The sequence below is a fragment of the Oenanthe melanoleuca genome, chromosome 25 (genome assembly GCF_029582105.1).
Source record: "Oenanthe melanoleuca isolate GR-GAL-2019-014 chromosome 25, OMel1.0, whole genome shotgun sequence".
NCBI classification, from domain to species: Eukaryota; Metazoa; Chordata; class Aves; order Passeriformes; family Muscicapidae; genus Oenanthe; species Oenanthe melanoleuca.
This window is the reverse complement of record NC_079358.1, coordinates 9150802-9178447: the sequence shown is the minus strand read 5'-3', so window position 1 is coordinate 9178447 and position 27646 is coordinate 9150802. Positions and strand designations below refer to the sequence as shown.

Genomic DNA, 27646 nt, shown 5'->3' with positions numbered 1-27646 from the left:
GGCGGGGCCGCCGCGCGCGCTCCCCTCTGGTCGCCTCTCATTGGCAGCGCTGGCGCTGGGGCGCCGCGCCATTGGCGGAGCGCGCGCGGTGGGCGGGGCTCGGCGCGGGGCGGGGCGCGCAGGCGCGGGCCCGGCGCTCCCTGAGGCGGCGGCGGCGGCTCCGGCGGCTCCTTTGTTCCCCCGCCGGGACCGGGATCGGGATCGCGTCTGGATCGGGCCAGGATGAGCCCCGAGAAGGGCTCCGGGAAGTGCCCTGGCCCGGGTAAGGCGGGCGGAGGGGGGGCGCGGGGCGGGTACGGCGGCCCCCGAGGGTCTCGGGCCCTTTGTTCGGGACCGGCGGCGACCCCAGCCCGGGGTGCTCGGCCTGGGGGATCCACCTCACCCCTGGGATCAGCCCCCCTTCAACCCCCGCGGGATCGATCGCCCCTCAGCATCCTATATCTCCCATTTTTCTCCCCTCCATATCCCCCCATATCTGTTTTTTTTATCCTTATCCCCCCCCATACCTACTTTTTCCAAAGCCCCTATATCCCCCCCCTTCCGTTCTTTTCCCACTCTTCTCCCACGTATCTTCCTTTCCCCCTCCCAATCCTGCCGATCGTTTCCGTCTTTGTCCTTGCCGAGGACACCGAAACCCCCCGGCTCCCCCGGCCCCCGATCCCGAGGGGCTTTTCCCGCACCCCCCCCCCCCCAGCCGAGACCCTTCCCAGCTCTGTGGGATCCCCGCGCTGCTTTTGGGAATCCCGTTTTTTTCCATCCCAACCCCCTTTTCCCCATCCTTTCCCATTTCCCTCTCCCCCGAATTACCCGATTCCTCCCCATTTTGGAGGGGAGGGTCGCGCGGTTCCCTCGGATGAGCTCCCGGATTTCTCGCTGGGAATTTGGCCCCTTCCTGGAGGAATCCAGGGCGGATCCGGGGGATTTGGGGGGGGGGGGGGGAGGGGAATTGGAAATCAGGTCACAGCAAGACCCCCGATTTTGGAAGGTTGGGGGGCTGAATTTATCCCGATTCATTTATCCCGATTCCTTTATCGCCTGTTTCAGCCCCGCCTCCTTTTCACCTCCGCGAATTCCCACTGTTGGAATTGCCCGTTTTCCTCCTCCGGAGGTGGAGGAAGATGGGAAGACAAGGATAAGCAAGGGATCGAATTAAAAGAAAAGAGCTGCACCCGCAGCCCATTTCCATTTCTCTTCCCCTTCCCGACTTATTTTCCACCCCAATCTCTCCCAGACTCGCTCCAAAAATGGGGTGAAAAGCCTCAGGAATGGGAAAACCCTCCCTGCGCCTCCCCCATCGTTTCATTAATCTAGGGGTTTCTTTCCTGGGTTTCAGGATTTAATAACAATTCCTCACCTATAATCCAGAGGGGTTTTAAGAAAAAAAATCCAAGAAAAATGAAATTGTTCTGTGGGAATGATTTTTGTGGCTGGAGCAGGTGGAATCCACTGCCTCCGGGAATTATTAGGAGCAATATTTTAAAAGGATTTTGGAATGTTCCCTCACTGGAATTCGGCAAATTCCCTGAACAGACACCTAACTGGGCTCATCCATGAGGAAATGGCCATTTTTGAGGAGCCTTGTGCTCTGTGGTGCTGCTGAATAATGACATTCTCCACTTCATTCCCAATTCCTTCCTGGTTTCTCCCCCAGCCCAGCGTTAGGAGCTCATCCCTCCAGAGTGTCGAGGACTGCCATGCCTGTAGGTAGGTGCTGGGATTTCTGGAACTCTCCCTCCCCAGGACCTGGGAATTGACATCCCACAGGAATATTTTTTTTTTTTGGAAATTACCAATTTCCTTGGAATTATGCATAAAATTCCCATGGGTGGGAGGGAATGATGGTAACAGGGCTGGGAAAGAGCAGGAATGGAGGTTAATTACAACTTCATTCCCTGCTTTTCCTGGAATAGCAGTGGTTTTCCTGGGAAAGCCATGCTGGGGTGAACTGCCAGACCCAGCAGGAATTAACCCCTCTCTTTCCTGGGAAACCACTTTGTTCATCCCTGTTTGCTGATCAGAAGAGGGGACAGGAACAGCTCTGCCCATGGGAGGTGAGAGATTCCCAAGGGCTGGAATGACTTAAATTGGGATAGATCCCTCCATGTAGGGGCAAGAAGGTGCTGGGAAATCTGAGTTTTTCAGTGTGCCAGAGCAACCTGAATGGGTGATATGCCTGGGAAAAGGGCTTTTTTTCTGGAAAATGAGGTTTTTCCCTCAAAAGAGAAAGGATCTGTCTGGAAAAGGACTATCTCCCATAAGAATTGCAGTGGCTTTGGGTGGAATCTCTCCTTTGGGCTGGAGAATGAGCATCCTGACTTTTCATGGACCTTCTGAATGACTAGAGATTCCCAGACTTTGTGCAAGGGTGGCGCTTATCCCTCCACAGCCATCTAGGGTGGATCAGGATGGGGCATCCCCCTTCCTCGGTCCTTGATGATGGGTTTGGAAGCAGATTCCGTGTTCCTTTTTCCTCAGCAGTGGATTGGGGATACCCTGGTTTCGAGACCTTGGTAAAGGATTGCAGAAGGGGTTTCCTGTCCCTCATCCCTCCGTGACGGGTTGAGAGCAGATTTCCCATCCCCTCTGCTCCGAGGACAGATTGGGAAGCGGATTCCCGTTGTTTGTTCCCAAATTATGGATTTTGGAGGGGGTTCCTGGCTCCTTGTTCCCGGCTAACAGATTTGGAAGCGGATTTCCCGTTCCACCGGCCTCGAGGCCAGATTGGGAAGAGAATTCCTGGTTCCTGAGCACGCACTGCAGGGAGGGTTTCTTGCTCACTCCGCAATCATGGGCTGGAGAGGGTGTTTCCCACCTGGTGGTCCCTCAGTTCATCCCAAGAATTAACCTGGATCTCCCATTCCAGGCACAGCTCCAGGCACCCGCTCCCAGCTCCTGATGTGAGATGGCGACTCCGGAGCCCCCGCTGGGAGGGACCCCCCGGCCCGGCCCCTCTCCCGGGCCCGGGCCCTCGCCTGGGTCCATGCTGGGCCCGTCTCCCGGCCCCTCACCCGGCTCAGGACACTCGGGGCACGCGCTGCCAGCGCCGGGCTACGCCCCGGAGCCCATGCACCCCCTGCACAAGGTGAGGCATCCCAGCGCTCCGGGCCTCAGGAACCCCGGGCTGGGCTGGGGGTTTGATCCCCACTCGTGTGTCCCCCACCGTGTGTCACCTCTGCAAATTCCCGCTGCTGCAATGATCCTTTTTCCTCCTCCAGCATCAGGAGGAGATGGGAAGAGGGGAGTAACTAAGAGATTTGTATCAAATCCGTGAACTGCACTTGCAACCTCTTCCCATTCCTCTCTTCTCTCCCTTCCTGACTTTTTTCACCTCCCCTCCCCCCAAATCCCTCCTGAACTCTCCCGCACACTGAAAAACCTCAGGAATGGGAAAATCCCCCACTCCAGCCCCATTAACTAAATTGAGAGGTTTTTTCTCTTGGGTTTCAGGCTTTAACAACAATTCCTCACCTGTAATCCAGGGGGTTTTTAATAAAAAAATCCAGGGAATTGTGCTGCAGAGAGGATTTTTGTGGCCGGAGCAGGTGGAATCTGGCATCTCCAGGAATAACAAAACGGAGCTCCAGCTCCAAGCCCTGGGAATTCTGTAGGCTGGGTGGCTTCACAATTTTCTCCAGGAATGGTCTGCTGGTGTTTGATTTCCTGGGATGTTTCCTTTCTGCAGCCCCTCGATCCGATGCACGAGAAGGGAATGTCGGAGGATCCGCGCTACGGGCAGATGAAGGGGATGGGAATGCGGCCAGGGGGGCACGCGGGAATGGGCCCCCCACCCAGCCCCATGGATCAGCATTCCCAAGGTTGGAAGCATGGGGAGAGACATGATGGGGGGAAGGGGAGGAATTGTGTCCAAATCCTGGATCTGGAGGCGGGGAGGGCTTCATCAGTCCATGCTGAAATCCTGGGTACCATAAATCCTGGATTCTGGTAGCACTTCCCAGTTATTTCCAGGTCCACCACGTGCTGAGCTTTGGGGAGGAATGATAAAATCCCGTGGGGTTGGGGTGGAAATCCTTCCTTGTGAGGGCAGACACAGCTCTCCAGGGATTGGAACTCAAGCCCTTGAACCACTGCCCAGCACATCCCTGCGTTCCCTGCCAGGTTATCCATCCCCGCTGGGCGGCTCCGAGCACGCCTCCAGCCCGGTGCCGTCCAACGGCCCCTCGGGCGCCTCCGCGGGCGGCTCTGGCGCGGCGCTGGACGGCTCCAGCTCGGACTCACCGGCGCTGGGCCGGGGCCCGTCCCCGTTCAACGCGGCGCAGCTGCACCAGCTCCGTGCCCAGATCATGGCCTACAAGCTGCTGGCGCGGGGGCAGCCGCTCCCAGAGCACCTCCAGGTGGCCGTCCAGGGAAAGCGGCCGCTGCCCGGGATGCAGCCGCAGATTCCTGCTCTACCTCCGCCCGCCGGCGCCGCGCAGGGCCCGGGACCAGCGCCCGGAGCGGGGCCGGCGCCGCCCGGCTACTCCAGACCTCATGGTGAGGAGGGGCTGCAGGGAAAAGGGGGGCCCTGGGGCCTGGGGGATCCGAGGGGCGCTCGTCCTGTTCCATCCTGAGCAATCTGCAGGGAGCTCGTCTCGTTCTGTCCTGGGATCTGTGGGGAACTTACTTCGTTCCGTCTCACACTGTCCTGGGAAATCCAGGGGAGCTTGTCCTGGGATATTCGTGGAGAATTCATCCCATTCTATCCCAGGGGATCCATCAGAAGGCGTCTCATCCAATTCCATCCCGGATGACCCATGGGAAGCATTTGGTCCCAGTTTGCCCCAGTACCCTCCAGCTGTTTGGGTTTCTCCCGTCCTTGTCCATGGGCATTTCAGATCCATCCAGACTCTGGCAGTTCAGGGGAAAGGGGGGGCAGATACTCATCTTCAGCCAGAGCACAACTCCAAACTTTCTGCTGGGACTCTCCCCCAGGTGTCAGCATCTTCATGGGATTTCTCTCTTTTTTTTCCCTTTTCTGCCTGATTTTTGGGAATTGTCAGGAATAGGAGGGCCCAACATGCCCCCTCCCGGACCCTCAGGAGTTCCCCCCGGCATGCCGGGTCAGCCGCCCGGAGGCCCTCCCAAGCCCTGGCCAGAAGGTGAGACCTGGATCACCAAATTTCTGGGAATTCATCCCAGATCTATGAGCAAGGGATTCTCTGCGGGGTGGGAATGGAAGGAAGTTCCTGATTGAAACCCTGGAATAGGGGCTGGAATTCTGTGAATGTCTGGTTTAATTTCTGTACTGGAGCTTTGCAGGGATGCCTATGCTCATTCCAAGATAGATACCTGGAGTTTCTTCGGGATACATAATTAATTTTCCATTCAACAGCTGGAGTTTTGGGGGATTCGAGGCTGATTTCTAGACAAATAATTGGGCTTTTATGGGGATTTAGGGTTGATTTCCAGGTAAATAATAGGAGTTTTGGGGGGGAATAGGGATGAATTTCTCATTAAATCTCTGCAGTTAGTCCACAAGCTCATTCCGAGTCAGATACTCAAGTCTTTCGGGGAATGTAACTTCATTTCTGGCCAAATAACAAGGGGTTTTTTGGGGGAATTGGGATCCCTGTGCCCAGGCCGTCCTTCCCAGACTCCCTGTTCCCGCAGGGCCGCTGTCGGCGGCAGCTCCAGGCGGGGCCCCCCAGAAGCTGCTGCCGCCGCCCCCCGCAGGCCGCCCCTCGCCCGTGCCCCCGGCCGTGCCCCCGGCGTCCCCCGGGCCCCCTCCTCCCTCGCCAGGGCAGCCGGCGCCGCCCGCGCTGCCGATGCACCCCAAGCAGAACCGGATCACCCCCATCCAGAAACCGCGCGGCCTCGACCCCGTGGAGATCCTGCAGGAGCGCGAGTACAGGTACGGCCCTGCCCGGGTTTCCTGGGAATGGCCGGGGCTCCCTGCGGTCCCAGGTGCACGCGTCCCGTGTTCCTTCTTCCTGAGACCCCTGTGGGTGAGCAAGAGGACGCATTCCTTGGGATTCCCAAGGCTTCTTCCAGCCCAAACTTCTCCCTGTCTTCTTTTCCTGCTTCCCAATGTCCACCGGTTCAGAGGGGTGAGAGGGAGCGTGTTTTCCTTGGAGACTCCCAAGGTTTCTCCCGTCTCCAGCTGCCTCCATCCCATTTTGCCACTTCCCAAGATCCGGAGGGATGAGATGGAGAGCATTTTCCTTGGAGACGCTTCCTGGCACTTCCCAGCTCCGTTGCCTTTCCCTGGCCGTGCTCTGGTCCTGCTGTTCCCATGGGGAACGTTGTGGTCCTTGTTCCCATGGGGGTCCCCAAAAATCGTCCCAGGATTCTGAAAGCGACTTCCCAATGCCCTCCTCACCCTGCTCCCACACTCTTCCCAATGGGAGCTGGGTTGGGAGTGAACTGAACTCGTCCCGAAATCTCTCCCCCTCCTCTGCAGACTCCAAGCCCGCATCGCCCACCGCATCCAAGAGCTGGAAAACCTTCCTGGCTCCTTGGCCGGGGACCTGCGGACCAAAGCAACCATCGAGCTCAAGGCTCTGCGGCTGCTCAACTTCCAGCGCCAGGTGAGTGCTGGGAGCGGCGGGGGTTTGAGAGCAGGGCTCCCGTTTCCCGGGGGCTGACGGCTCTCCCGGGCCGGCAGCTGCGGCAGGAGGTGGTGGTGTGCATGCGGCGGGACACGGCGCTGGAGACGGCGCTCAACGCCAAGGCCTACAAGCGCAGCAAGCGGCAGTCGCTGCGCGAGGCCCGCATCACGGAGAAGCTGGAGAAGCAGCAGAAGATCGAGCAGGAGCGGAAGCGCCGGCAGAAGCACCAGGTCAGGGGATTCCCGGGAATCGGGGCGAGGAGGCGACAGGGGTGGGAGTTTGAAGGGAATCAGCTGGTATGGGGGTTGGGGGGGTCTTGACTCTGGGTTTGGTGATGATTGTTGAGAGGCTTAGTGGCCCTTGGGACAACTTGATGGCCATTGGGACTATAGGATGGCTACTGGTAGTCTCCGAGGGCCGTTGGGTCCCTCCAATTCCCATTGCTCCCTTCCCACCAATCCCTTCCAACTCCACCATTCCAACTTCCCGTGGAATCCCTGCACGCCGAGCCCTGGGCTCTGACAGCCGCGTCCCGTTCCCGCAGGAGTACCTCAACAGCATCCTGCAGCACGCCAAGGACTTCAAGGAATACCACCGCAGCGTGAGCGGCAAGATCCAGAAGCTGACCAAGGCCGTGGCCACGTACCACGCCAACACGGAGCGCGAGCAGAAGAAGGAGAACGAGCGCATCGAGAAGGAGCGGATGCGCCGGCTCATGGTGAGCCAGCCGCGGGGACGAGGCGGCCGAGAGGCAGCAGGGGCAGGATCGGGGAGATGCAGCGGGAGATGTCCTCACTGAGGGTTGTGTGGGGTGAGGTCAGGCTGATCCCAGCTGCCGTCCCAAGTGCGTTGTTCCCCCCCGGGTAGGCAGAGGATGAGGAAGGCTACCGGAAGCTCATCGACCAGAAGAAGGACAAGCGCCTGGCCTACCTGCTGCAGCAGACGGACGAGTATGTGGCCAACCTGACAGAGCTCGTGCGGCAGCACAAGGCGGCCCAGGTGGCCAAGGAGAAGAAGAAGAAGAAAAAGAAGAAGGTGGGAGAAAGGAGAAAGAAACTCCAGGAGTGGCACTGGGAATGGCTCATGGAGGGAGTGCCTGGGCTGGACTGCCCAGGCTGACTCTCTTCTCCCTTTTTCTCTTTCCTCCCCTTCTCTTCACTCTCCTTCTCTTGTCTTCTTTCCTTTTCTCCTCTCCTTTTCTTCCTTCCCATCCTTTGTCTCCTTCCCTTTTTTCTTGTCCTTCCTATCCTTTTCCTCTCCTTCCTCTTCCTCTTCCTCCTGCCCTGTTGCTCCCACAGAAGGCAGAGAATGCTGAAGGACAGGCTCCAGCCATCGGCCCTGACGGGGAGGTGAGTCCAGGCTCATCCCAGGATCCTGGGGGGGCCACAGGGATCATTCCTCTGCAGCCCACCATGGGCAGGGAGTGTAGACTGTGTCCCACCGGCTTCTTCAGGATTCTCCCTCCAAGCCTTTCCCCCCACTTTTCCCAGTGGGTTTGTGGGGGTTTGTGGCCAAAAACTCCCAATTCTGATGCATTGGCTCCTCCCACAGCCACTGGATGAGACGAGCCAGATGAGTGACCTCCCGGTGAAGGTGATCCACGTGGAGAGTGGGAAGATCCTCACTGGCACCGACGCGCCCAAGGCTGGGCAGCTCGAGGCCTGGCTGGAAATGAACCCTGGGTATGCTGGGAGCACTGGGAACAGGGAGCTGGGAATGCTGCAGCTGGGCAGAGCTGGGAGTGCTGGGCTTGGGAATGGCACTGGGAAACTGGAAATGCTGCAGCTGGGCATGCTGGGGTTGGGAATGGGAGTGGAGGCCTGGGAGTAGCAGTGGAGAGCTCAGAATGCTGGACCTTGGAGGAAATCGGAGGCTGGGTGTGTAAGAGCCAGGAGGGAACAGGAAAATTCCAGACAAATTCAATTTGCAATTCCTTGTTACTCTGTTTTCCCCCCAGGTATGAGGTGGCTCCACGCTCTGACAGCGAGGAGAGCGGCTCTGAGGAGGAGGAGGAGGTGAGGGGGTGAGGGGGGTCCTGCCACATTGCCACTGGGAATGTCCTGGGAAGAACAGGAAAGGGCTGACCTTGGCAATGGCTGTTGGGCAGCTCAGAAAAAAACGGGGTAAAATGGAATGAAAAAGGAGGATAATGTGGATTAAAACGAGACAGAGCAGTAGGACAATGTGGAATAAAGCTATAGGGCAAAATAGGACATAGCAATATGATAAAGCAGAATAAAATTACTTGGAGTAGAATAAAAAAATGGGCAAAAGGTATTTAAAAGTGCAATAAACTGATGCACAAAAATTTAACAAAATAATGAGATAAAATGGAATCTCTGCATTGAGCAAGCACTGGGAACACGAAAGGGAAATTCCCTTTCAGGGACCTTGGTTTTCGTCCTGAATATTCCTGGCATGTCTCCAAAGGGAATGGCAAGGAGCCTCCCATCTCTGGGAGCTTTGGGTGGGAGGGGGTGGGTGCTTCCCAGGGTGTTCCTGAGGGTGTTTTCCCTGGAATTCCTGGGAATCCCACAGGAGGAGGAAGAGGAGCAGCCACAGCCAGCACAGCCAGCACTGCCTGTGGAGGAGAAGAAAAAGATTCCAGATCCAGACAGTGACGACGTCTCGGAAGTGGATGCCCGACACATCATCGAGTGAGGCCTTCCCTCCCTCTTCCCATTTTCCTGCTCCAGCTTCCCCTTCCCAATCACTTCTCTGCTCCAGGAGTGGGGTTCCACAAGCAGCATTCCTCCAAGCCCATTTTTTTCCCAATCTTCCCAAAATGACCCATAATAAGGCATTTTATCTGGAAATTCAGTGGGAAAACCACCTCGCACAGGACCGAGTTCTCAGGAACTCCCCCAACAGCATCATCCTTCTGACCTCCCTTTTTCCACCCCAAAAGTGTAAATCATCCCCTTTTTCCTTCTTCATTTTCCCATTCCTGACGATGAGGAGCAGGGATCCCCCCCTCTCATCCATGTTTTTCCATCTCAAGATCACCCTCACTTCTGTTGTTCCTCTTTTTCCCTCAAGTTTCCCCCCATCCCCCTGTTTATCCCATATTTTCCCCAGGTCCCTCTCCTCACCCATTATTCCAGTTTTGCCCCCATTTCCCCTCTCACTCCGTTTATTCCCCCCGTGCTCCTCGGTGTGCCGTGACGCGTTATCCCGGTTTTCGGGGCAGGAACGCCAAGCAGGACGTGGATGACGAGTACGGGGTGTCGCAGGCGCTGGCGCGGGGGCTGCAGTCCTACTACGCCGTGGCTCACGCCGTGACCGAGCGCGTGGACAAGCAGTCGGCCCTGATGGTCAACGGCGTCCTCAAGCAGTACCAGGTGTGGGGGCTGGGGCAGGGAATGGAGATTGGGGTGGCCGGGGAATGGGGCAGTGGGATGAGGAGCTGGATGCAGTGCGGGATGAAGGCCTGTGGTGGGATAATGGCTGTAGCGTTAGGATGAGGAGCCAGAGGTGGGGAAGGATGAGGAGCCAGAGGTGGGAAGGATGAGGAGCCAGAGGTGGGAAGGATGAGGAGCCAGAGCTGGGGAAGGATGAGGAGCCAGAGCTGGGGAAGGATGAGGAGCCAGAGGTGAGAAGGATGAGGAGCCAGAGGTGGGGAAGGATGAGGAGCCAGAGGTGAGAAGGATGAGGAGCCAGAGGTGGAGAAGGATGAGGAGCCAGAGGTGGGGAAGGATGAGGAGCCAGAGCTGGGGAAGGATGAGGAGCCAGAGGTGAGAAGGATGAGGAGCCAGAGGTGGGGAAGGATGAGGAGCCAGAGGTGGAGAAGGATGAGGAGCCAGAGGTGGAGAAGGATGAGGAGCCAGAGGTGGAGAAGGATGAGGAGCCAGAGGTGGGGAAGGATTAGGAGTCAGAGGTGGGGAAGGATGAGGAGCCAGAGGTGAGAAGGATGAGGAGCCAGAGGTGAGAAGGATGAGGAGCCAGAGGTGGGGAAGGATGAAGAGCCAGAGGTGAGAAGGATGAGGAGCCAGAGCTGGGGAAGGATGAGGAGTCAGAGGTGAGAAGGATGAGGAGCCAGAGCTGGGGAAGGATGAGGAGCCAGAGGTGGAGAAGGATGGCCAGAGGTGGGGAAGGATGAGGAGCCAGAGGTGAGAAGGATGAGGAGCCGGAGGTGGGGAAGGATGAGGAGCCAGAGGTGGAGAAGGATGGCCAGAGGTGGGGAAGGATTAGGAGTCAGAGGTGGGGAAGGATGAGGAGCCAGAGGTGAGAAGGATGAGAAGCCAGAGGTGGGGAAGGATGAGGAGTCAGAGGTGAGAAGGATGAGGAGCCAGAGGTGGAGAAGGATGAGGAGCCAGAGCTGGGGAAGGATGAGGAGCCAGAAGTGGGGAAGGATGAGGAGCCAGAGGTGGGAAGGATGAGGAGCCGGAGGTGGGGAAGGATGAGGAGCCAGAGGTGGAGAAGGATGAGGAGCCAGAGGTGGAGAAGGATGAGGAGCCAGAGGTGGGAAGGATGAGGAGCCAGAGGTGGAGAAGGATGAGGAGCCAGAGGTGGGAAGGATGAGGAGCCAGAGGTGGAGAAGGATGAGGAGCCAGAGGTGGGAAGGATGAGGAGCCAGAGGTGGAGAAGGATGAGGAGCCGGAGCTGGGGAAGGATGAGAAGCCAGAAGTGGGGAAGGATGAGGAGCCAGAGGTGGAGAAGGATGAGGAGCCAGAGGTGGAGAAGGATGAGGAGTCAGAGGTGAGAAGGATGAGGAGCCAGAGGTGGAGAAGGATGAGGAGCCAGAGGTGGGGAAGGATGAGGAGCCAGAGGTGGGGAAGGATGAGGAGCCGGAGCTGGGGAGGATGAGGAGCCAGAGGTGAGAAGGATGAGGAGCCAGAGGTGAGAAGGATGAGGAGCCAGAGGTGGGGAAGGATGAAGAGCCAGAGGTGAGAAGGATGAGGAGCCAGAGCTGGGGAAGGATGAGGAGTCAGAGGTGAGAAGGATGAGGAGCCAGAGCTGGGGAAGGATGAGGAGCCAGAGGTGGAGAAGGATGAGGAGCCAGAGGTGGAGAAGGATGAGGAGCCAGAGGTGGGAAGGATGAGGAGCCAGAGGTGAGAAGGATGAGGAGCCGGAGGTGGGGAAGGATGAGGAGCCAGAGGTGGAGAAGGATGAGAAGCCAGAGGTGGGGAAGGATGAGGAGTCAGAGGTGAGAAGGATGAGGAGCCAGAGGTGGAGAAGGATGAGGAGCCAGAGGTGGAGAAGGATGAGGAGCCAGAGGTGGGAAGGATGAGGAGCCAGAGGTGGAGAAGGATGAGGAGCCAGAGGTGGGAAGGATGAGGAGCCAGAGGTGGAGAAGGATGAGAAGCCAGAGGTGAGAAGGATGAGGAGCCAGCGCTGGGGAAGGATGAGAAGCCAGAAGTGGGGAAGGATGAGGAGCCAGAGGTGGAGAAGGATGAGGAGCCAGAGGTGGAGAAGGATGAGGAGCCAGAGGTGGAGAAGGATGAGGAGCCAGAGGTGGGAAGGATGAGGAGCCAGAGCTGGGGAAGGATGAGGAGTCAGAGGTGAGAAGGATGAGGAGCCAGAGGTGAGAAGGATGAGAAGCCAGAGGTGGGGAAGGATGAGGAGTCAGAGGTGAGAAGGATGAGGAGCCAGAGGTGGAGAAGGATGAGGAGCCAGAGCTGGGGAAGGATGAGGAGCCAGAAGTGGGGAAGGATGAGGAGCCAGAGGTGGGAAGGATGAGGAGCCGGAGGTGGGGAAGGATGAGGAGCCAGAGGTGGAGAAGGATGAGGAGCCAGAGGTGGAGAAGGATGAGGAGCCAGAGGTGGGAAGGATGAGGAGCCAGAGGTGGAGAAGGATGAGGAGCCAGAGGTGGGAAGGATGAGGAGCCAGAGGTGGAGAAGGATGAGGAGCCAGAGGTGGGAAGGATGAGGAGCCAGAGGTGGAGAAGGATGAGAAGCCAGAGGTGAGAAGGATGAGGAGCCAGCGCTGGGGAAGGATGAGAAGCCAGAAGTGGGGAAGGATGAGGAGCCAGAGGTGGAGAAGGATGAGGAGCCAGAGGTGGAGAAGGATGAGGAGCCAGAGGTGGGGAAGGATGAGGAGCCAGAGGTGGAGAAGGATGAGGAGCCGGAGCTGGGGAAGGATGAAGAGCCAGAGGTGAGAAGGATGAGGAGCCAGAGGTGAGAAGGATGAGGAGCCAGAGGTGGGGAAGGATGAAGAGCCAGAGGTGAGAAGGATGAGGAGCCAGAGCTGGGGAAGGATGAGGAGTCAGAGGTGAGAAGGATGAGGAGCCAGAGCTGGGGAAGGATGAGGAGCCAGAGGTGGAGAAGGATGAGGAGCCAGAGGTGGAGAAGGATGAGGAGCCAGAGGTGGGAAGGATGAGGAGCCAGAGGTGAGAAGGATGAGGAGCCGGAGGTGGGGAAGGATGGAGAAGGATGGCCAGAGGTGGGGAAGGATTAGGAGTCAGAGGTGGGGAAGGATGAGGAGTCAGAGGTGGGGAAGGATGAGGAGCCAGAGGTGGGAAGGATGAGGAGTCAGAGGTGAGAAGGATGAGGAGCCAGAGGTGGAGAAGGATGAGGAGCCAGAGCTGGGGAAGGATGAGGAGCCAGAAGTGGGGAAGGATGAGGAGCCAGAGGTGGGAAGGATGAGGAGCCGGAGGTGGGGAAGGATGAGGAGCCAGAGGTGGAGAAGGATGAGGAGCCAGAGGTGGAGAAGGATGAGGAGCCAGAGGTGGGAAGGATGAGGAGCCAGAGGTGGAGAAGGATGAGGAGCCAGAGGTGGGAAGGATGAGGAGCCAGAGGTGGAGAAGGATGAGGAGCCAGAGGTGGGAAGGATGAGGAGCCAGAGGTGGAGAAGGATGAGAAGCCAGAGGTGAGAAGGATGAGGAGCCAGCGCTGGGGAAGGATGAGAAGCCAGAAGTGGGGAAGGATGAGGAGCCAGAGGTGGAGAAGGATGAGGAGCCAGAGGTGGAGAAGGATGAGGAGCCAGAGGTGGGAAGGATGAGGAGCCAGAGCTGGGGAAGGATGAGAAGCCAGAAGTGGGGAAGGATGAGGAGCCAGAGGTGGAGAAGGATGAGGAGCCAGAAGTGGGGAAGGATGAGGAGCCAGAGGTGAGAAGGATAAGGAGCTGGAGGTGAGAAGGATGAGGAGCCAGAGGTGGAGAAGGATGAGGAGCCAGAGCTGGGGAAGGATGAGGAGCCAGAGCTGGGAAGTATGGGGAAGGACAACGAATCTGAGGTGGTGTGGGATAGTGAATGGAATGGTGTGGGGTAACGAACCGGAGCGGGATAACGAGCTGGATTCACTCCCTGCTGAAAGCGAAACCCACTGAGCTGTGTGTGAATCCATGGAATATCCCAATTCCTTCCACTCTCAATTATGCTGCCAGTTAATTATGTTAGCCCATTCCCACCTCCATCCGCACTCCCGCAGATCAAAGGCCTGGAGTGGCTCGTGTCCCTGTACAACAACAACCTCAATGGGATTCTGGCCGATGAGATGGGACTGGGGAAAACCATCCAGACCATCGCCCTCATCACGTACCTCATGGAGCACAAGCGGATCAACGGCCCCTTCCTCATCATCGTCCCGCTCTCGTGAGTGCCGCAGCGCCTGCAGAGTCTCACCCAGCTGCCCCTTCAGCCCCACAGTCCCAGGTTCCCACCCTGTCTGTGTCCTTCCCCCAGGACTTTGTCCAACTGGGCCTATGAATTTGACAAATGGGCTCCCTCCGTGGTCAAGGTCTCCTACAAGGTGAGTGTCGCATTCCTTGGATCCCAGCTTCTATTTTCCTCTTCGCACTCTGTTACCATCATGCTGAGGAAGCTGCACTGGGTCCCAGCTCCAAGTCCATGAACGTCCACAAAATCCCATTTTTGATTGCTCCTCAGCAACAGGAAGCCCCAAACCTCCTTGCTTTGCTGTCGCCTGTGGGTGACAGCTCCTCCTACCCCCTGTGCTGGGAGTTCTCTCCTGGCCTGACGTTTCCCTCGGGATTCTTCTTGCAGGGCTCTCCGGCAGCGCGGCGCGCCTTCGTCCCTCAGCTCCGCAGCGGGAAGTTCAACGTCCTGCTCACCACCTACGAGTACATTATCAAGGACAAGCACATCCTGGCCAAGGTGAGGCCAGGAAGCGCTGGGGGCTTTCACAGCCTCGCCGTGCTCACAGATGCTGCAACCAGGAAAATCTCTGCCTTGTTTATACCAAAACCTGGTATTTTGTTCCCTGGAGCCTCTGCACGAGCTGCTCCCCCTCCCCAAAGCTGAGGCAGAATTCCTGCTCCTGATTTTTGGAGACGTATCCTGTGATCCATCAGATACACAGTTCCATTTTAATGAAAAATTCCTTGGGTGATTAATATTAATTGGATCCCTCCAACACCCTTGTTGCCATGGGGTTCAGATCCACGGCCACAGGGGGAGGATGAGTGGGATGGAGGATTGCGCCAATGGAACAACATTCAGATAATGCTCCAAATCCCAGATTTTGAGATTTAGGGATTAGGGCCTTCTCCTCAGTGGAGCTGGAATCAACCATCCTGGCAGGGATCCCCTGGATTCCTGTCCTTGTCTCCTGGTGGCGGGGACACTCCTGGTGTGTTCCCCTCTCTGAGCTGCTCCGGCACCGCGGATCCACCGCGGGCTGCTCTGGCACACCCACAGCCCCCAGCTCCTCATCCCTGCCCTTCCCGCTCCTGCAGATCCGCTGGAAGTACATGATTGTGGACGAGGGGCACCGCATGAAGAATCACCACTGCAAACTGACCCAGGTGCTCAACACCCACTACGTGGCCCCACGGCGGCTGCTGCTCACCGGGACCCCGCTCCAGAACAAGCTCCCGGAGCTCTGGGCTCTCCTCAACTTCCTGCTCCCAACCATCTTCAAGAGCTGCAGCACCTTTGAGCAGTGGTTCAACGCGCCGTTCGCCATGACTGGGGAGAAGGTGTGGGAAGGGGGGGGCTGTGGGCAGTGGGGGTGGGCTTGGAGTCAGTGTTAATGGACAGAGAAGTTGGAAGTGTCCCTGGAGCTCTGGGGTGTGGATCAGTGTCTTTAATGGATCTGGAGAGGTTGGAAGTGTCCCTGGAGCTCTGGGGTGTGGCTTAGTGTCACTGTTAACGGCTCCAGAAGGGTTGGGAGTGTCCCTAGAGCTGTGGGAGGTGAATCAGTGTTACCCTTGAGGGCTCTGTTCCCTTCCCTGGTGACAATTCCCTGCCCTCCCCATCCTGGGGTACACTCATGGAGCTTCATCCCGCTCCAGATTAGCTGTTGGGTCAAGCAGGCAATTGGATCAATCCCACCAGGAACGGATGGTCAGGGGGTTCTGGAAGCAGAGGGACCTGGTGCTTTGAGATGTTGGGGGTCCATCCAGTTCCATTTCCGATGACAATTCCTGTTCCTGGTGGCGATTCTCTTCCCTGGCCAGGTGGACCTGAACGAGGAGGAGACGATCCTCATCATCCGCCGCCTGCACAAGGTGCTCCGGCCCTTCCTGCTCCGGCGCCTCAAGAAGGAGGTGGAAGCTCAGCTCCCAGAAAAGGTGACACTGGAGGGTCCCCTCGCCTTTCTCCATCCCAAGATACGACTGAGGAGGGTCCATCCTTCTCTTACCCATGCTGGGATATGCATGTGGAGCTGTATCCCGCTCCAGAATCATTGCTGGGTTTGGGTTGAACAGGTGTTTGGGTTGATCCTTCTGGGATTTGAAGGCTTGGGGAGTCCTTAGAGTGGGGTTTTGGGGTCCATCCCAACCCTCTCAATCCTGGACTACAGCTGCTCTTCCCCATCCTGGGCCCTGTGGGCGGAGTCTGATCCTGCTCTGCACTCACTGCTGCATTGGTCTGAGCAGGCTGTTAGGTTAGATCCCTTGGGAATGGGGCGTGACTTCCCGCTGGGTTCTGTAGTTGGATCCCTTGGGAATGGGGCGTGACTTCCCGCTGGGTTCTGTAGTTGGATCCCTTGGGAATGGGGCATGACTTCCCACTGGGTTCTGTACTTGGATCCCTTGGGAATGGGACATGACTCCTCCTGGGTTCTGTAGTTGGATCCCTTGGGAATGGGACATGACTCCTCCTGGGTTCTGTAGTTGGATCCCTTGGGAATGGGGCGTGACTCCCCGCTGGGTTCTGTACTTGGATCCCTTGGGAATGGGGCATGACTCCCGCTGGGTTCTGTAGTTGGATCCCTTGGGAATGGGGTGTGACTCCCTGCTGGGTTCTGTAGGGTTGGATCCCTTGGGAATGGGACATGACTTCCCGCTGGGTTCTGTAGCTGGATCCCTTGGGAATGGGACATGACTCCTCCTGGGTTCTGTTGGGTTGGATCCCTTGGGAATGGAGCATGATTTCCCGCTGGGTTCTGTACTTGGATCCCTTGGGAATGGGGCATGACTTCCCACTGGGTTCTGTTGGGTTGGATCCCTTGGGAATAGGGCGTGACTCCCTGCTGGGTTCTGTTGGATTGGATCCTTTGGGAATGGGACATGACTCCCCTCTGGATTCTGTTGGGTTGGATCCCTTGGGAATGGGACATGACTCCCCTCTGGATTCTGCTGGGTTGGGTCCCTTGGGAATGGGGCGTGACTCCCTGCTGGGTCCTGGCAGGTCGAGTACGTGATCAAGTGCGACATGTCGGCGCTGCAGCGGGTCCTGTACCGGCACATGCAGGCCAAGGGCGTCCTGCTCACGGATGGCTCCGAGAAGGACAAGAAGGTCTGGACTGGGAATCACTGCCGGGAGTGCCGGGTGTGGGTGGGCTTGTCTCCACTGCGGGCTGGGTTGAGCTTGGGCCCCCAATATACTTGGGTGATCCAGAGAGGCTGCTCAAAGCTATGAGTGGGTCTGTGAGCAGAATAAAGACACAAAATAATTGGGAAAAGACACTTTTATCGCAGCTAAAGGCTGGGAGTGGGAGATTACCTGTTTTCCAGCTCCATTCCCCCAAAACAGCCAGGTAGGAGCAGCCTCGCTTCGAGTGAACTTGGAGGTTTTCTTAAAGCCTTTCATTTATTTTAATGTCTCTGAGCCCACATTGTGGGGGAAACATTCTTGGGGGTGCTGGACTGAATAAGGATGGAAGCCAGCATTGATAAGGGTTTTTAACCTCCTGGACGGTTCCTGGCAGGGCAAAGGCGGCACGAAGACACTGATGAACACGATCATGCAGCTGCGCAAGATCTGCAACCACCCCTACATGTTCCAGCACATCGAGGTGGGGCCAGTGTGAGGAAAGGGAGATAAATGCAGGGGGATGAACCCAAACAGGCACAAACCCAACAGGGTTAAACCTGGGAAAGCCAGGGCTGAACCAACAAAAGGGATAAACCAAAACCAGGGAGAGCCCTAATGGGGATAAACCAAAACTAGGGAGAGCCCTAATGGGGATTAACCCGAACAGGGTGATTGCTAATGGGGATAAACCAAAACCAGGGTGATCCCTAATGGGGATAAACTAAAACCATGAGATCCCTAATGGGGATAAAGCAAAACCAGGGTGATCCCTAATGGGGATAAACCAAAACCAGGGTGATCCCTAATGGGGATAAACTAAAACCATGGAGATCCCTAATGGGGATAAAGCAAAACCAGGGTGATCCCTAATGGGGATAAACTAAAACCATGGAGATCCCTAATGGGGATAAACCAAAACCAGGGTGATCCCTAATGGGGATAAACTAAAACCATGGAGATCCCTAATGGGGATAAACCAAAACCAGGGTGATCCCTAATGGGGATAAACCAAAACCAGGGTGATCCCTAATGGGGATAAACTAAAACCATGGAGATCCCTAATGGGGATAAACCAAAACCAGGGTGATCCCTAATGGGGATAAACCAAAACCAGGGAGAGCCCTAATGGGGATAAACCCGAACAGGGTGATCCCTAATGGACATAAACCAAAACCAGCGAGAACCCTAATCGGGATAAACTAAAACCATGGAGATCCCTAATGGGGATAAACCCAAACTAGGATAAACCTAAGCAGAGCTAAACCCAACAAGGATGCACCAAATAAGGTCCTTGGGCCAACTCACTGCCACCACTGCTTTCCACCCAAACCCATCCATTCGCCCACCAGCTTCCTGAGGGAACTGAAGGGGAGCAGGGCTTGGCAGATCCAGATTGTTTGGGCCACTTCATGCTGGTTTCTGACATTGTTTCCCTTCCTGATTTCAGGAATCCTTCTCAGAGCATTTGGGGTTCACTGGCGGGATCGTGCAGGGGTGAGTCACTGACTTTGGGATGGCCAGTGGAGAAATTTGTGAATTTGCAAACTCAATGGTTTCTAGGGGTGAAGGATGAACCACCCCCACTCCAGGGAGCCAGATGATCCCAGCAAGGGGGAGACACCACAATATTGGCCTGGAATCCCGGTGTTCGTCTCACTGTGCCCGTTTTTCTCCATGCCAGGCTGGATTTATACCGTGCCTCCGGGAAGTTTGAGCTCCTGGACCGGATCCTGCCCAAGCTCCGGGCCACCAACCACAAGGTGCTGCTCTTCTGCCAGATGACCTCCCTGATGACCATCATGGAGGATTATTTTGCTTACCGTGGCTTCAAATACCTCAGGCTGGATGGTGAGTGCCCCAGGCGGGGTGGGGGGACAGTCAGGGGTGCCTTGGTCAAGGTGGAGCTCAAGGTCAAGGCATCAAGAAAGATCAAGATGTAAAGAAATGGAGATACTGGGCCGGACAGAAAGATATTGGGGAATATCAAGGTACAAAAATACAAACCCATTAAGATACAAAGATAAATCTCTAAGTAAAGCTGTAAAGATAACAAATAGACGTGAAGATATGGAAGTAAATTGCAATGTGTCCAAACAGGCATCGGGGGAGATAAGATGTCAAAAAATATTAAGACCAATGTCTTGATATCCAGATTGTGTGAGATTGATGTCAGGGTTTGTATTAGGATTCACATCAAGATTTTAAATATCAATATCTTGATATCCAGATTGCAAGATGGAATTCGAGACATTGAGATAGCCAGACTGATACCAGTATTTATATCAGGATTAACATCAAAGACATCCAGATCGATACTGAGATTGATATTGAGATATCAAGATTGATATCATGATATTCAGGTTGCAAGATGCATCTTGAGACATTGATATTGAGATGCCAATAGAAAGATCAGTGTCAGGGTTTGTATCAAGATCAGCATTAAAAATGACAAGATTAAGGTTTCTATCCAGACTGATACCAAGATATTAGAGATTGATACCAAGTTATAGAAGATTGATGTCAAGATGTCAAATATCGATGTCCAGATTGATATCAGGATATCAAAGACGGATATTGAGGCTTCACGTCCCATCTGCCTGCTGCTGTTTTTCCCATTTATTTCAGCTGATCTCCTGATTAATCCTGGCATCCTGTCGGGTGGGAGAGGCCCCCAGAGACTCCCACAGGACTAAAACAAATATGCATTAATTGGTTGGATTGCAGGATTGAATCAGAGCAGGATGGGCTTTAGGTCCCCCCCAACCCAATCATTCCGTGATTCTGAAACGAACACAAATTAAGAGCGCGGCACATGACCCGTGGCCCCCAGTGTTCCTGCTGACAGCCCCAAAACAGCCCCAACGCTGCCACAATTCTGGGAGACCTCCTGTCCCACCTCAGAGCAGCATTCACCCCTTTCCCCATCTTCCTACCAAAATCAGCCCGACCTTCCACAGGACCCTCTCCCCATTCCCAATGAAGCCCCCTCTGGGCCCCCCGTGCCCCTCGGTGCCGGGGCAGGGGTGACGCCCGTGTGGGATTCCAGGCACCACCAAGGCGGAGGACCGGGGGATGCTGCTGAAGACATTCAATGAGCCGGGCTCCGAGTATTTCATCTTCCTGCTGAGCACACGGGCCGGGGGGCTGGGGCTCAACCTGCAGTCGGCCGACACCGTCATCATCTTCGACAGCGACTGGAACCCGCACCAGGTACGGCCGGGCCCCGCCCGCGGACAGAGCCCGGAGCAGAGCCACGGAACCGGAAAGTCGCACAAAAATCAACCCAAAAATCGGCCCGTTGGTCCCAGAAAACAACCCAACCCAAATCCATTGACCTGAAAATCAACCCAAAACCCACTGACCCACCCGAAGAGCAGCCCAAAAGCTCAACGACCCCAAATCAGCGCAACCAGCCGACCTAAAATTCAACCAAACCAAAATCAGAGCCATGTCACTGACGTGACCCAAAACCAAGTGACTGACCCAAAACCCAATGAACCAGTCCCAAAACCAGGTGATCCAAAGCGGAGCCGTGGGGCTGGAATTCCTCCCGAGTTGCTCTCCGAGTCCCAGCAGTGCTGTCCTGGAGAGGCTCCCCCAAATCCCAGTGCTGGGTTTTCCTCTGTCTGTGAAGGAAAGAGCAGCCGGTGACCCCGTTCTGGAATTCCCGTGATCCTCTGGGATTGCTGAGGGCACACCCCGTGTCTTTGGGGATAAAAATGGGGTTTTCAGAACCCCTCATCTAATGCTTCTCCTTCCACAAGAATACTGTTCCTGGGCTCCTCGTGATCCCATTCCTCAAATTCCTGTAGTCCTTAGGGATCCCTGAACTCCTTATGGTGCATCTTGCATCTCTGCCGTGATTTATTTGAAGTTAAAACCAGTTTTTTTTGACACCTCCTGGCCAGTGTGGCCATTTCCTCCAGAGGACCTACATGGTCCCAACAATCCCATCACCCAAATTCCCATAATCCTTGGGAATGTCTGAGAGCCCTTGGGGTGCATCCCATTAAGCTAAAAGTGGAGTTTGGCACCTCTTGGCCACGGGACCTCCATAATCTCATCCCTGTGATCCTTGGGGACCCCTGAGCTCCCCTCAGAGCTTGTCCCATATCTTCCCCATGGATTTTGAGGACAAAAAGATGGATTTTTGACACCCCTCTTGCAACACTTGGACTTACATAGTCCTGGTGATCCCATCCCAGCGATCCTTGGGGATCACCAGACGCCCTCAGGCTTCGTCCCACATCTCCCCACAGCGGGTTTTGAGGAGGAGAGTGGGATTTTCGGGAGCCTGGTGCTAACGCTGCCCCTTCCCCCAGGACCTGCAAGCCCAGGACCGGGCGCACCGCATCGGGCAGCAGAACGAGGTGCGCGTGCTGCGGCTCTGCACCGTCAACAGCGTGGAGGAGAAGATCCTGGCAGCCGCCAAGTACAAGCTCAACGTGGACCAGAAGGTGATCCAGGCCGGGATGTTCGACCAGAAATCCTCCAGCCACGAGCGCCGGGCGTTCCTTCAGGCCATCCTGGAGCACGAGGAGCAGGATGAGGTGAGGGCCACAGCAGAGTTCCCGCGGGAGTTTTGGGGGTCAGGAGCCAGAGAGGAGTTTTAAAAAAAAAAAAGTAAAAAAAAAAAAAAAAAAAAAAACAACAAACCAACCCCAGAGCAGGAGCATGGCAGCTTGTTTGGAATTTTTTGGGAGTAGCATCGGGAACAAAGGCGCCGGATTGACAGCCCTGGAGACTGAATCCCTGTGTTTATCCACAGAGCAGACAGAGCGCGGGCAGTGGCAGCTTCCCCCACGCTGCCTCCTCCCTGTGCCTGGGCGCTGAGTCGGAGGAAGCACCTCTAAAGGTGAGCGGGGTCGTTCAGTCTCCACTGCCCATTCAATCCTCCCGCCAGCACTGCCCGCTGCGCCGCGCCACAGCCGGCCAGGGAGGGACAGAACCCAGAGAGAAACGGGCTGGGTAGGGCCAGAGACAAGATAGGAACGGCTTGGAAGGGCCAAATGCGAGATTGGAATGGCCCGAGAGTGCCGGAAATGAGATTTAAACAGCCTGAAACGGCCCGAGAGTGCCGGAAATGAGATTTTAAACGGCCTGAAACGGCCAAAAGGGCGCTCGCACTGGCCAGAAAATACCCAAGAGTAAATGGTAACGGCCTGAAAAAGCCCAAAATTACCTAAAGCCAGCCTGAAAATGCCAAAAATAAGATGAAAATGGCTTGAAAGTGTCAGAACTGGGGGAAAAAAACAGCCTGAAGACAGCCAAAAATGAGTTAAAACTGGCATGAAAGTGCCAGAAGGGAGTTAAAGTGAAAACAAAAGTGCTAAAAATTAGTTAGAACCAGCCTGAAAGCAGCCAAAAATGAGTTTAAATCCACCTGAAAAGGCCAAAAGCGAGAAAAAATGGCCTGAAAGTTGCAAAAGTGAGTGAAAACCTGACTGAAAGGGCTGAAAGTGAGGTAAAACCAGCCTGAAAGTGCCAAAGGTGAGAGGAACTGGCCCAAAACCAGGCAAAATGAGCTAGACAGCACAAAAACAGCCACAAAAGACTTTAAAATGGCCTGAATTGAGCCAAAAATGGGAAGAAACTGCCTGGAAGACAAAATGAGCTGAAAACAAAAATGAATAAAAATGCCTGAAAATGAGAAACCTTTAAAAACAAATCACACTGAAAGCCCCCAAAATGAGCTAAAAACCGCCTAAAACTACCCTGAAAACAGCGAAAAGCGAGTTGAAACGACACAGAGATGAGGGAAAACAACACAGAAACATCGAAAATCCAGCTAAAAAAAACGCCCCAAACTGAGCTAGAACCACCCTGAAACGAGCTGAAGTACCAAAAAAAATGAGCAAGTAGGTACTAAAACATCCCAAAACGAGCAAAAACACGGGAACAGCCCCAAACCAAGCAAAACACACTGAAACCACCCAAAAGCAAGGAAAAAAACAAAACAAAAAAAAAAAAAATCAAACAAAACATTGAAAGCAGCAAAGAAAGAGCAAAAGGAGCCTGAAGTGCCCCAGAAGGGGCCAAACGCCAGCAGAGACGCAGAGGGGAGCGCTCGGCCCCCCAAGCCCGAGCGAGGGCCCCGGGCCCGGGGAGGGGCTCGGGGGGCGCCGGGGCAGCGCCGCAATCCCCGCATTCCGCTTTTCCCAGGAGGAGGACGAGGTGCCTGACGACGAGACCGTGAACCAGATGATCGCCCGGCACGAGGAGGAGTTCGACCTGTTCATGGTGAGGAGGAGGAGGAGGAGCGGGGGGACGGGGAGGAAGGGCAGCACAGGAAGAGGATGAGGAGGAGAAGAGGAGGAGATGGGGAGAGGTCTCACGAGGAGGAGGAAGAGGAGCAGGGGATGAGGATCTTGTGAGGGAGAAGAGGAAAAGAGGAAGATCTCACAAGGAGGAAAAGGGTGGGGAGGAGGAGGAGGAGGAGGAGGGAGATCTTGCGAGGAGCAAGAAAAAGAGAGGAAGCAGAGAGCAAGAGATAAAGAGAGAAACATCCCCCACGGAAGAGGAGGAAAAAGGAGAGGAGGAGGAGAAGAAGAAAAGTAGGAGCAGGAGGGCTTTGGGGTCTCCATGAGGAAGAGAGGGAGGAAGAGAAAGGGGGGGAATTGAGTTAGCAGAGATGAAGAGGATGAAGGAGAGCAGGAGGCTCCCAGCTCGGGTACGGGATCAGCTCAGGAAAAGGAGCAGATGTGGAAAAAGTATTTTCCACATGCCAAATTCCTACAGCCCAGGGAAGGGAAGGAGGGACATGAGGAACCAGGGCTGGTCCTGGGGCAGGAGCCTCAGTGCCAGGGACATTCCCGGTCTGGGGACCCCTCAGGGACCCTGTCCCAGTGTGCAGTGAGTGGCCAGGCCCAGGGTGCTGGACCCAGACGAGGAGTGGGGCAGGGGGAGGCCAGCGGCTCCCAGAGCACCTCCAGTTCCCAAAACTCCCAATTCCCAAACTCTTCTCAGTTCCCAAAGCTCTTCCTGATGCTTCAGCTGCGCAGCCTGTGCTGCTCCACGGCTTCCTCTGGGAGTTCACAAATCACTCCCAGTTCCTGGAACACCCCCAGCTCATGGTGTGGTTCCTGCAGCTCCCAGAGTTGCTTCCTTCAGCTCCCAAAACGCTTTCCATTCCCAAGTTCCTCCAGTTCCCGAAGCAGCCTGCGGCTCTGAGCGTGGCTCCTCCATCCCTGCTCTCCAGCAGCATCTCCCCGATCCCATCGCACCTCAGATCTCCCCGACTCCCTCAAAATGCCCCTGTGGATCCGTCCCTCATCCCCACCCGTCCCTGTGAGCCCAGGCCCCTGCCCAGCCCCCCGTGCCCGTTTGTGCCCCGGCAGCGCATGGACCTGGACCGGCGGCGCGAGGAGGCGCGCAACCCCAAGCGGAAGCCGCGGCTGATGGAGGAGGACGAGCTCCCGTCCTGGATCCTGAAGGATGACGCCGAGGTGGAGCGGCTCACCTGCGAGGAGGAGGAGGAGAAGATGTTCGGCCGCGGCTCCCGGCACCGCAAGGAGGTGGATTACAGCGATTCCCTGACGGAAAAGCAGTGGCTGAAGGTATTGCCGGGGTGCCTTCACCTGGAGGGTGGGAAATCTCCTGGAAAAACACCTGCAGGACCTGAGAAAGGCCCATGGGGTGTGGGAAAAACACAGGTCCTGGTAAAATGTCCACAAGTCGCAGGAAAAGATCCAGAGGTCCCAGAAAAACACCCCAAGGGTCCCTGGAAATGGGAGCCCTGGTCCCTTTGGCAATCCCCACCTTTCCAGGACCCCCAGTCCCTGCGGGCCCCCCATCCCTGTGGATCCCCAGTGCCAAGGATCTCGGTCCCCATTTCCTGCAGGCCATCGAGGAGGGGACACTGGAGGAGATCGAGGAGGAAGTGCGGCAGAAGAAATCCTCTCGGAAGCGGAAGCGGGAGCCCGAGGGGCCGGCGGGGCCTCCCCCGAGCGCCCGGAGCCGGGACAAGGATGAGGAGAGCAGGAAGCAGAAGAAGCGAGGACGGCCCCCGGCTGAAAAACTGTCCCCAAATCCACCCCCCTTGACCCGGAAAATGAGGAAAATCGTGGATGCTGTCATCAAGTACAAGGACAGGTGAGAGGGGCCAGGTGCTGCTTGGAGGCTCCCGGGTGTTCCTGGCACTGCCAGGCATTCCTGGGGTTCCCATAGGTGACACAACGTGGATGGGATGGGATGGGATTCGATGGGAGTGAGGCTGATGAGGTTGAGGATGAGGGGATGAGGAGGTTGATGAAAACGTGGGTGAGGATGAGGAAGGCCACTCCTCACAGCCACTTTCCCCCCACAGCAGCAGCGGGCGACAGCTGAGCGAGGTTTTCATCCAGCTCCCGTCCCGCAAGGAGCTGCCGGAATACTACGAGCTCATCCGGAAACCTGTGGACTTCAAGAAGATCAAGGTACTGGGATCCCCCTGGATCTGTCAGGATCCACTGGGATCCACCCTCATCCCTTCTCCTGCTCCCAGGAGAGGATCCGAAACCACAAGTACCGGAGCCTCAACGACCTGGAGAAGGACGTGATGCTGCTGTGCCAGAACGCCCAGACCTTCAACCTGGAGGGGTCCCTGGTATGGAAAACCAGGGAAGAGCGCCCAGTGTAGCCAGGAACAGCCTGGAGTGGCACCTGGGAAGGACTGGGAATGGCCAGCAATGGCCTGGCACAACAGCCACGGTGGCTGGGGGTGGCCTGGAGGGACTGGGAGTGGCCAGGAGTGACCCTGAGTGCCCCCCTTTGCCCCAGATCTATGAGGATTCCATCGTGCTCCAGTCTGTGTTCACCAGCGTCCGGCAGAAGGTGGAAAAGGAGGAGGAAAGCGACGGAGAGGAGAGCGAGGAGGAGGAGGAGGGAGAGGAGGAAGGATCTGAATCCGAGGGTGGGCATTGGGATGGAGGGGAGGGGAGGGCAGGGCAGGGCAGGGTCAGATCATAAGTGGCCTGGTTTCCCCCCAGCTCGCTCCGTGAAGGTGAAGATCCGTCTGGGCCGAAAGGAGAAGGTTCCAGAGCGCGGGAAGGGCCGGCGCCGGGGCGGGCGGGGGGGACGCCCCAAACCCCTCCTGAGCGACGATGAGAGCGAGGACGAGCAGGAGGAGGTGAGAGAATCTGGCAACGGCACCAGATCCTGGAAAGAGCCTGGATCCTGAGGCCCCCAAATCCAGGGAGCGACCTTGGATCCTGGCAGTGACGCCAGATCCTTCCTCCTGCTCCCAAATCCTGGGATTGTCCCTAAATCTCTCATTCTGACCTCTGAATCCTGGGCTGGACTCTCCAGATCCTGGGAATGACCCCCAAATCCTTCATCCTGACCCGAGGTTTTGAGCTGAATCCCAGAGTGCCTCATCTCAATCCCAAATCCATGACCTGAACCTCCCAAATGCCTTGTCCCAGCCTCCAGTTCCTCACCCCTGTTCCCCCCTTTTCCAGGATCGCTCCGGCAGCGGCACTGAGGATGACTGACCCCAACATTCCACGGCTCCAGAATTCTGCGAAACCCCAGAGCCTCCCGCTCCCCACCCCCTTTCTCCCCTGTAGCTCAAACGACAGCGACACCGGAATTCCCAAAATCCTGAAAATCCAAAAAAAAACCACGCCCAACCTTGTCCGTATTTATACCAGAATCGGCACTGCCACAGCCACCAGAGCTCCCGGCCCGGCCCAGATCTGGGTGGTCCTGAATGGTGCAGCTGGGCTCATCCCAGGTTGTTTCAGATGCTCCCAAGTTGTCCCTGCTCATCCCAGATCCAGATTGTCCCGAGTTGTCCTGGACCATCCCAAGTGGTCCTGGGCTGTCCAGGGGGATCCAGCTCATCCCTGATGGTTTTAGATCCTCCTAGATCATCTGAGATCAGCCCTTGCATTGTCCTGGGTCATCCCAGCCTGTCCTGAGTGGTCTCAATCTGGATCTTCCTGGGTGGTCCCAGGTTATCCCAGACCACCCTCCATCCCCTGGGATCCTCCCGGCTGATCCCAGTCCCACCTCCCCACCCCACCCCCCCCCCATGCTGTCGTTGTCTCTGGATTCCCATCAGTCGATAATTAATTAATAAATTAATCCAACGGGAGCTGGTCGCCTCCAGGGGAGAGCTGGGGGGGAACTGGGAGGTTCCAGAGGAGTCTCAGGGGGGTGTTGTTGGGGTGACTCTGGGCACTGGGGGGTCCCTGGGGGATTGGGGAATCCCTGGGGTGACCCACGGGGGTCTCAGAGGGTCCTGCAGTGGGATTCGCGCCGCAGCAACGACCCCTCCCTCCCCTGGGAATTGGGGGGCGGGGAGTTGGGGAGAGTTGAAGCCCCTTGTGCCCCCGTAGCCCCCGATCCTGCTCCAGCCTCCCAGGGAATCACCTCCACGATTAATCCCACGTGAAAAGTGGGAAAACGCTTCAAAAGCGGCTTTTGGATGGGAAAATGGATCCCCGGTCCGCGCCCCTTC

At 56.4% G+C, this 27646-nt stretch overlaps 1 protein-coding gene across 6 annotated transcripts; it reads left to right on the top strand.

The window, feature by feature from the left end:
* The first annotated feature begins 106 nt into the window (after positions 1-106).
* On the top strand, positions 107-27280 carry SMARCA4 (SWI/SNF related, matrix associated, actin dependent regulator of chromatin, subfamily a, member 4). 6 transcript variants are annotated; one of them, XM_056510462.1, is made up of 36 exons: positions 107-262; positions 1652-1704; positions 2864-3082; positions 3683-3815; positions 4117-4491; positions 4998-5096; positions 5608-5848; positions 6398-6524; positions 6602-6775; positions 7090-7263; positions 7413-7580; positions 7844-7894; positions 8097-8227; positions 8503-8560; positions 9084-9202; positions 9736-9886; positions 13913-14076; positions 14167-14233; positions 14488-14598; positions 15180-15422; positions 15903-16016; positions 17080-17187; positions 17600-17686; positions 18653-18699; positions 18887-19053; positions 20252-20415; positions 21528-21755; positions 21974-22060; positions 23368-23445; positions 24543-24761; positions 25046-25296; positions 25511-25619; positions 25688-25789; positions 25963-26095; positions 26172-26311; positions 26643-27280. In XM_056510462.1, exons 3-36 carry the CDS (start codon positions 2903-2905, stop codon positions 26673-26675), a joined length of 4833 nt encoding a protein of 1610 aa, XP_056366437.1. In that variant the 5' UTR covers positions 107-262; positions 1652-1704; positions 2864-2902; the 3' UTR covers positions 26676-27280. The 6 variants fall into 6 exon arrangements, with proteins under 6 accessions (XP_056366437.1, XP_056366440.1, XP_056366438.1 ...); XM_056510465.1 differs by having other exon boundaries at positions 120-262; positions 9087-9202; XM_056510463.1 differs by having other exon boundaries at positions 120-262; positions 25514-25619.
* Positions 27281-27646: the final 366 nt, after the last annotated feature.

Excerpts from the sequence above, each read along its gene's own strand:
- SMARCA4 (XM_056510462.1), top strand. The coding sequence starts at position 2,903 with ATGGCGACTCCGGAGCCCCCGCTGGGAGGGACCCCCCGGCCCGGCCCC. Across the intron at positions 7,581-7,843 it reads AGAAGAAGAAAAAGAAGAAG|AAGGCAGAGAATGCTGAAGG; the intron begins GTGGGAGAAAGG and ends TTGCTCCCACAG. Across the intron at positions 26,096-26,171 it reads GGAAGGATCTGAATCCGAGG|CTCGCTCCGTGAAGGTGAAG; the intron begins GTGGGCATTGGG and ends GTTTCCCCCCAG.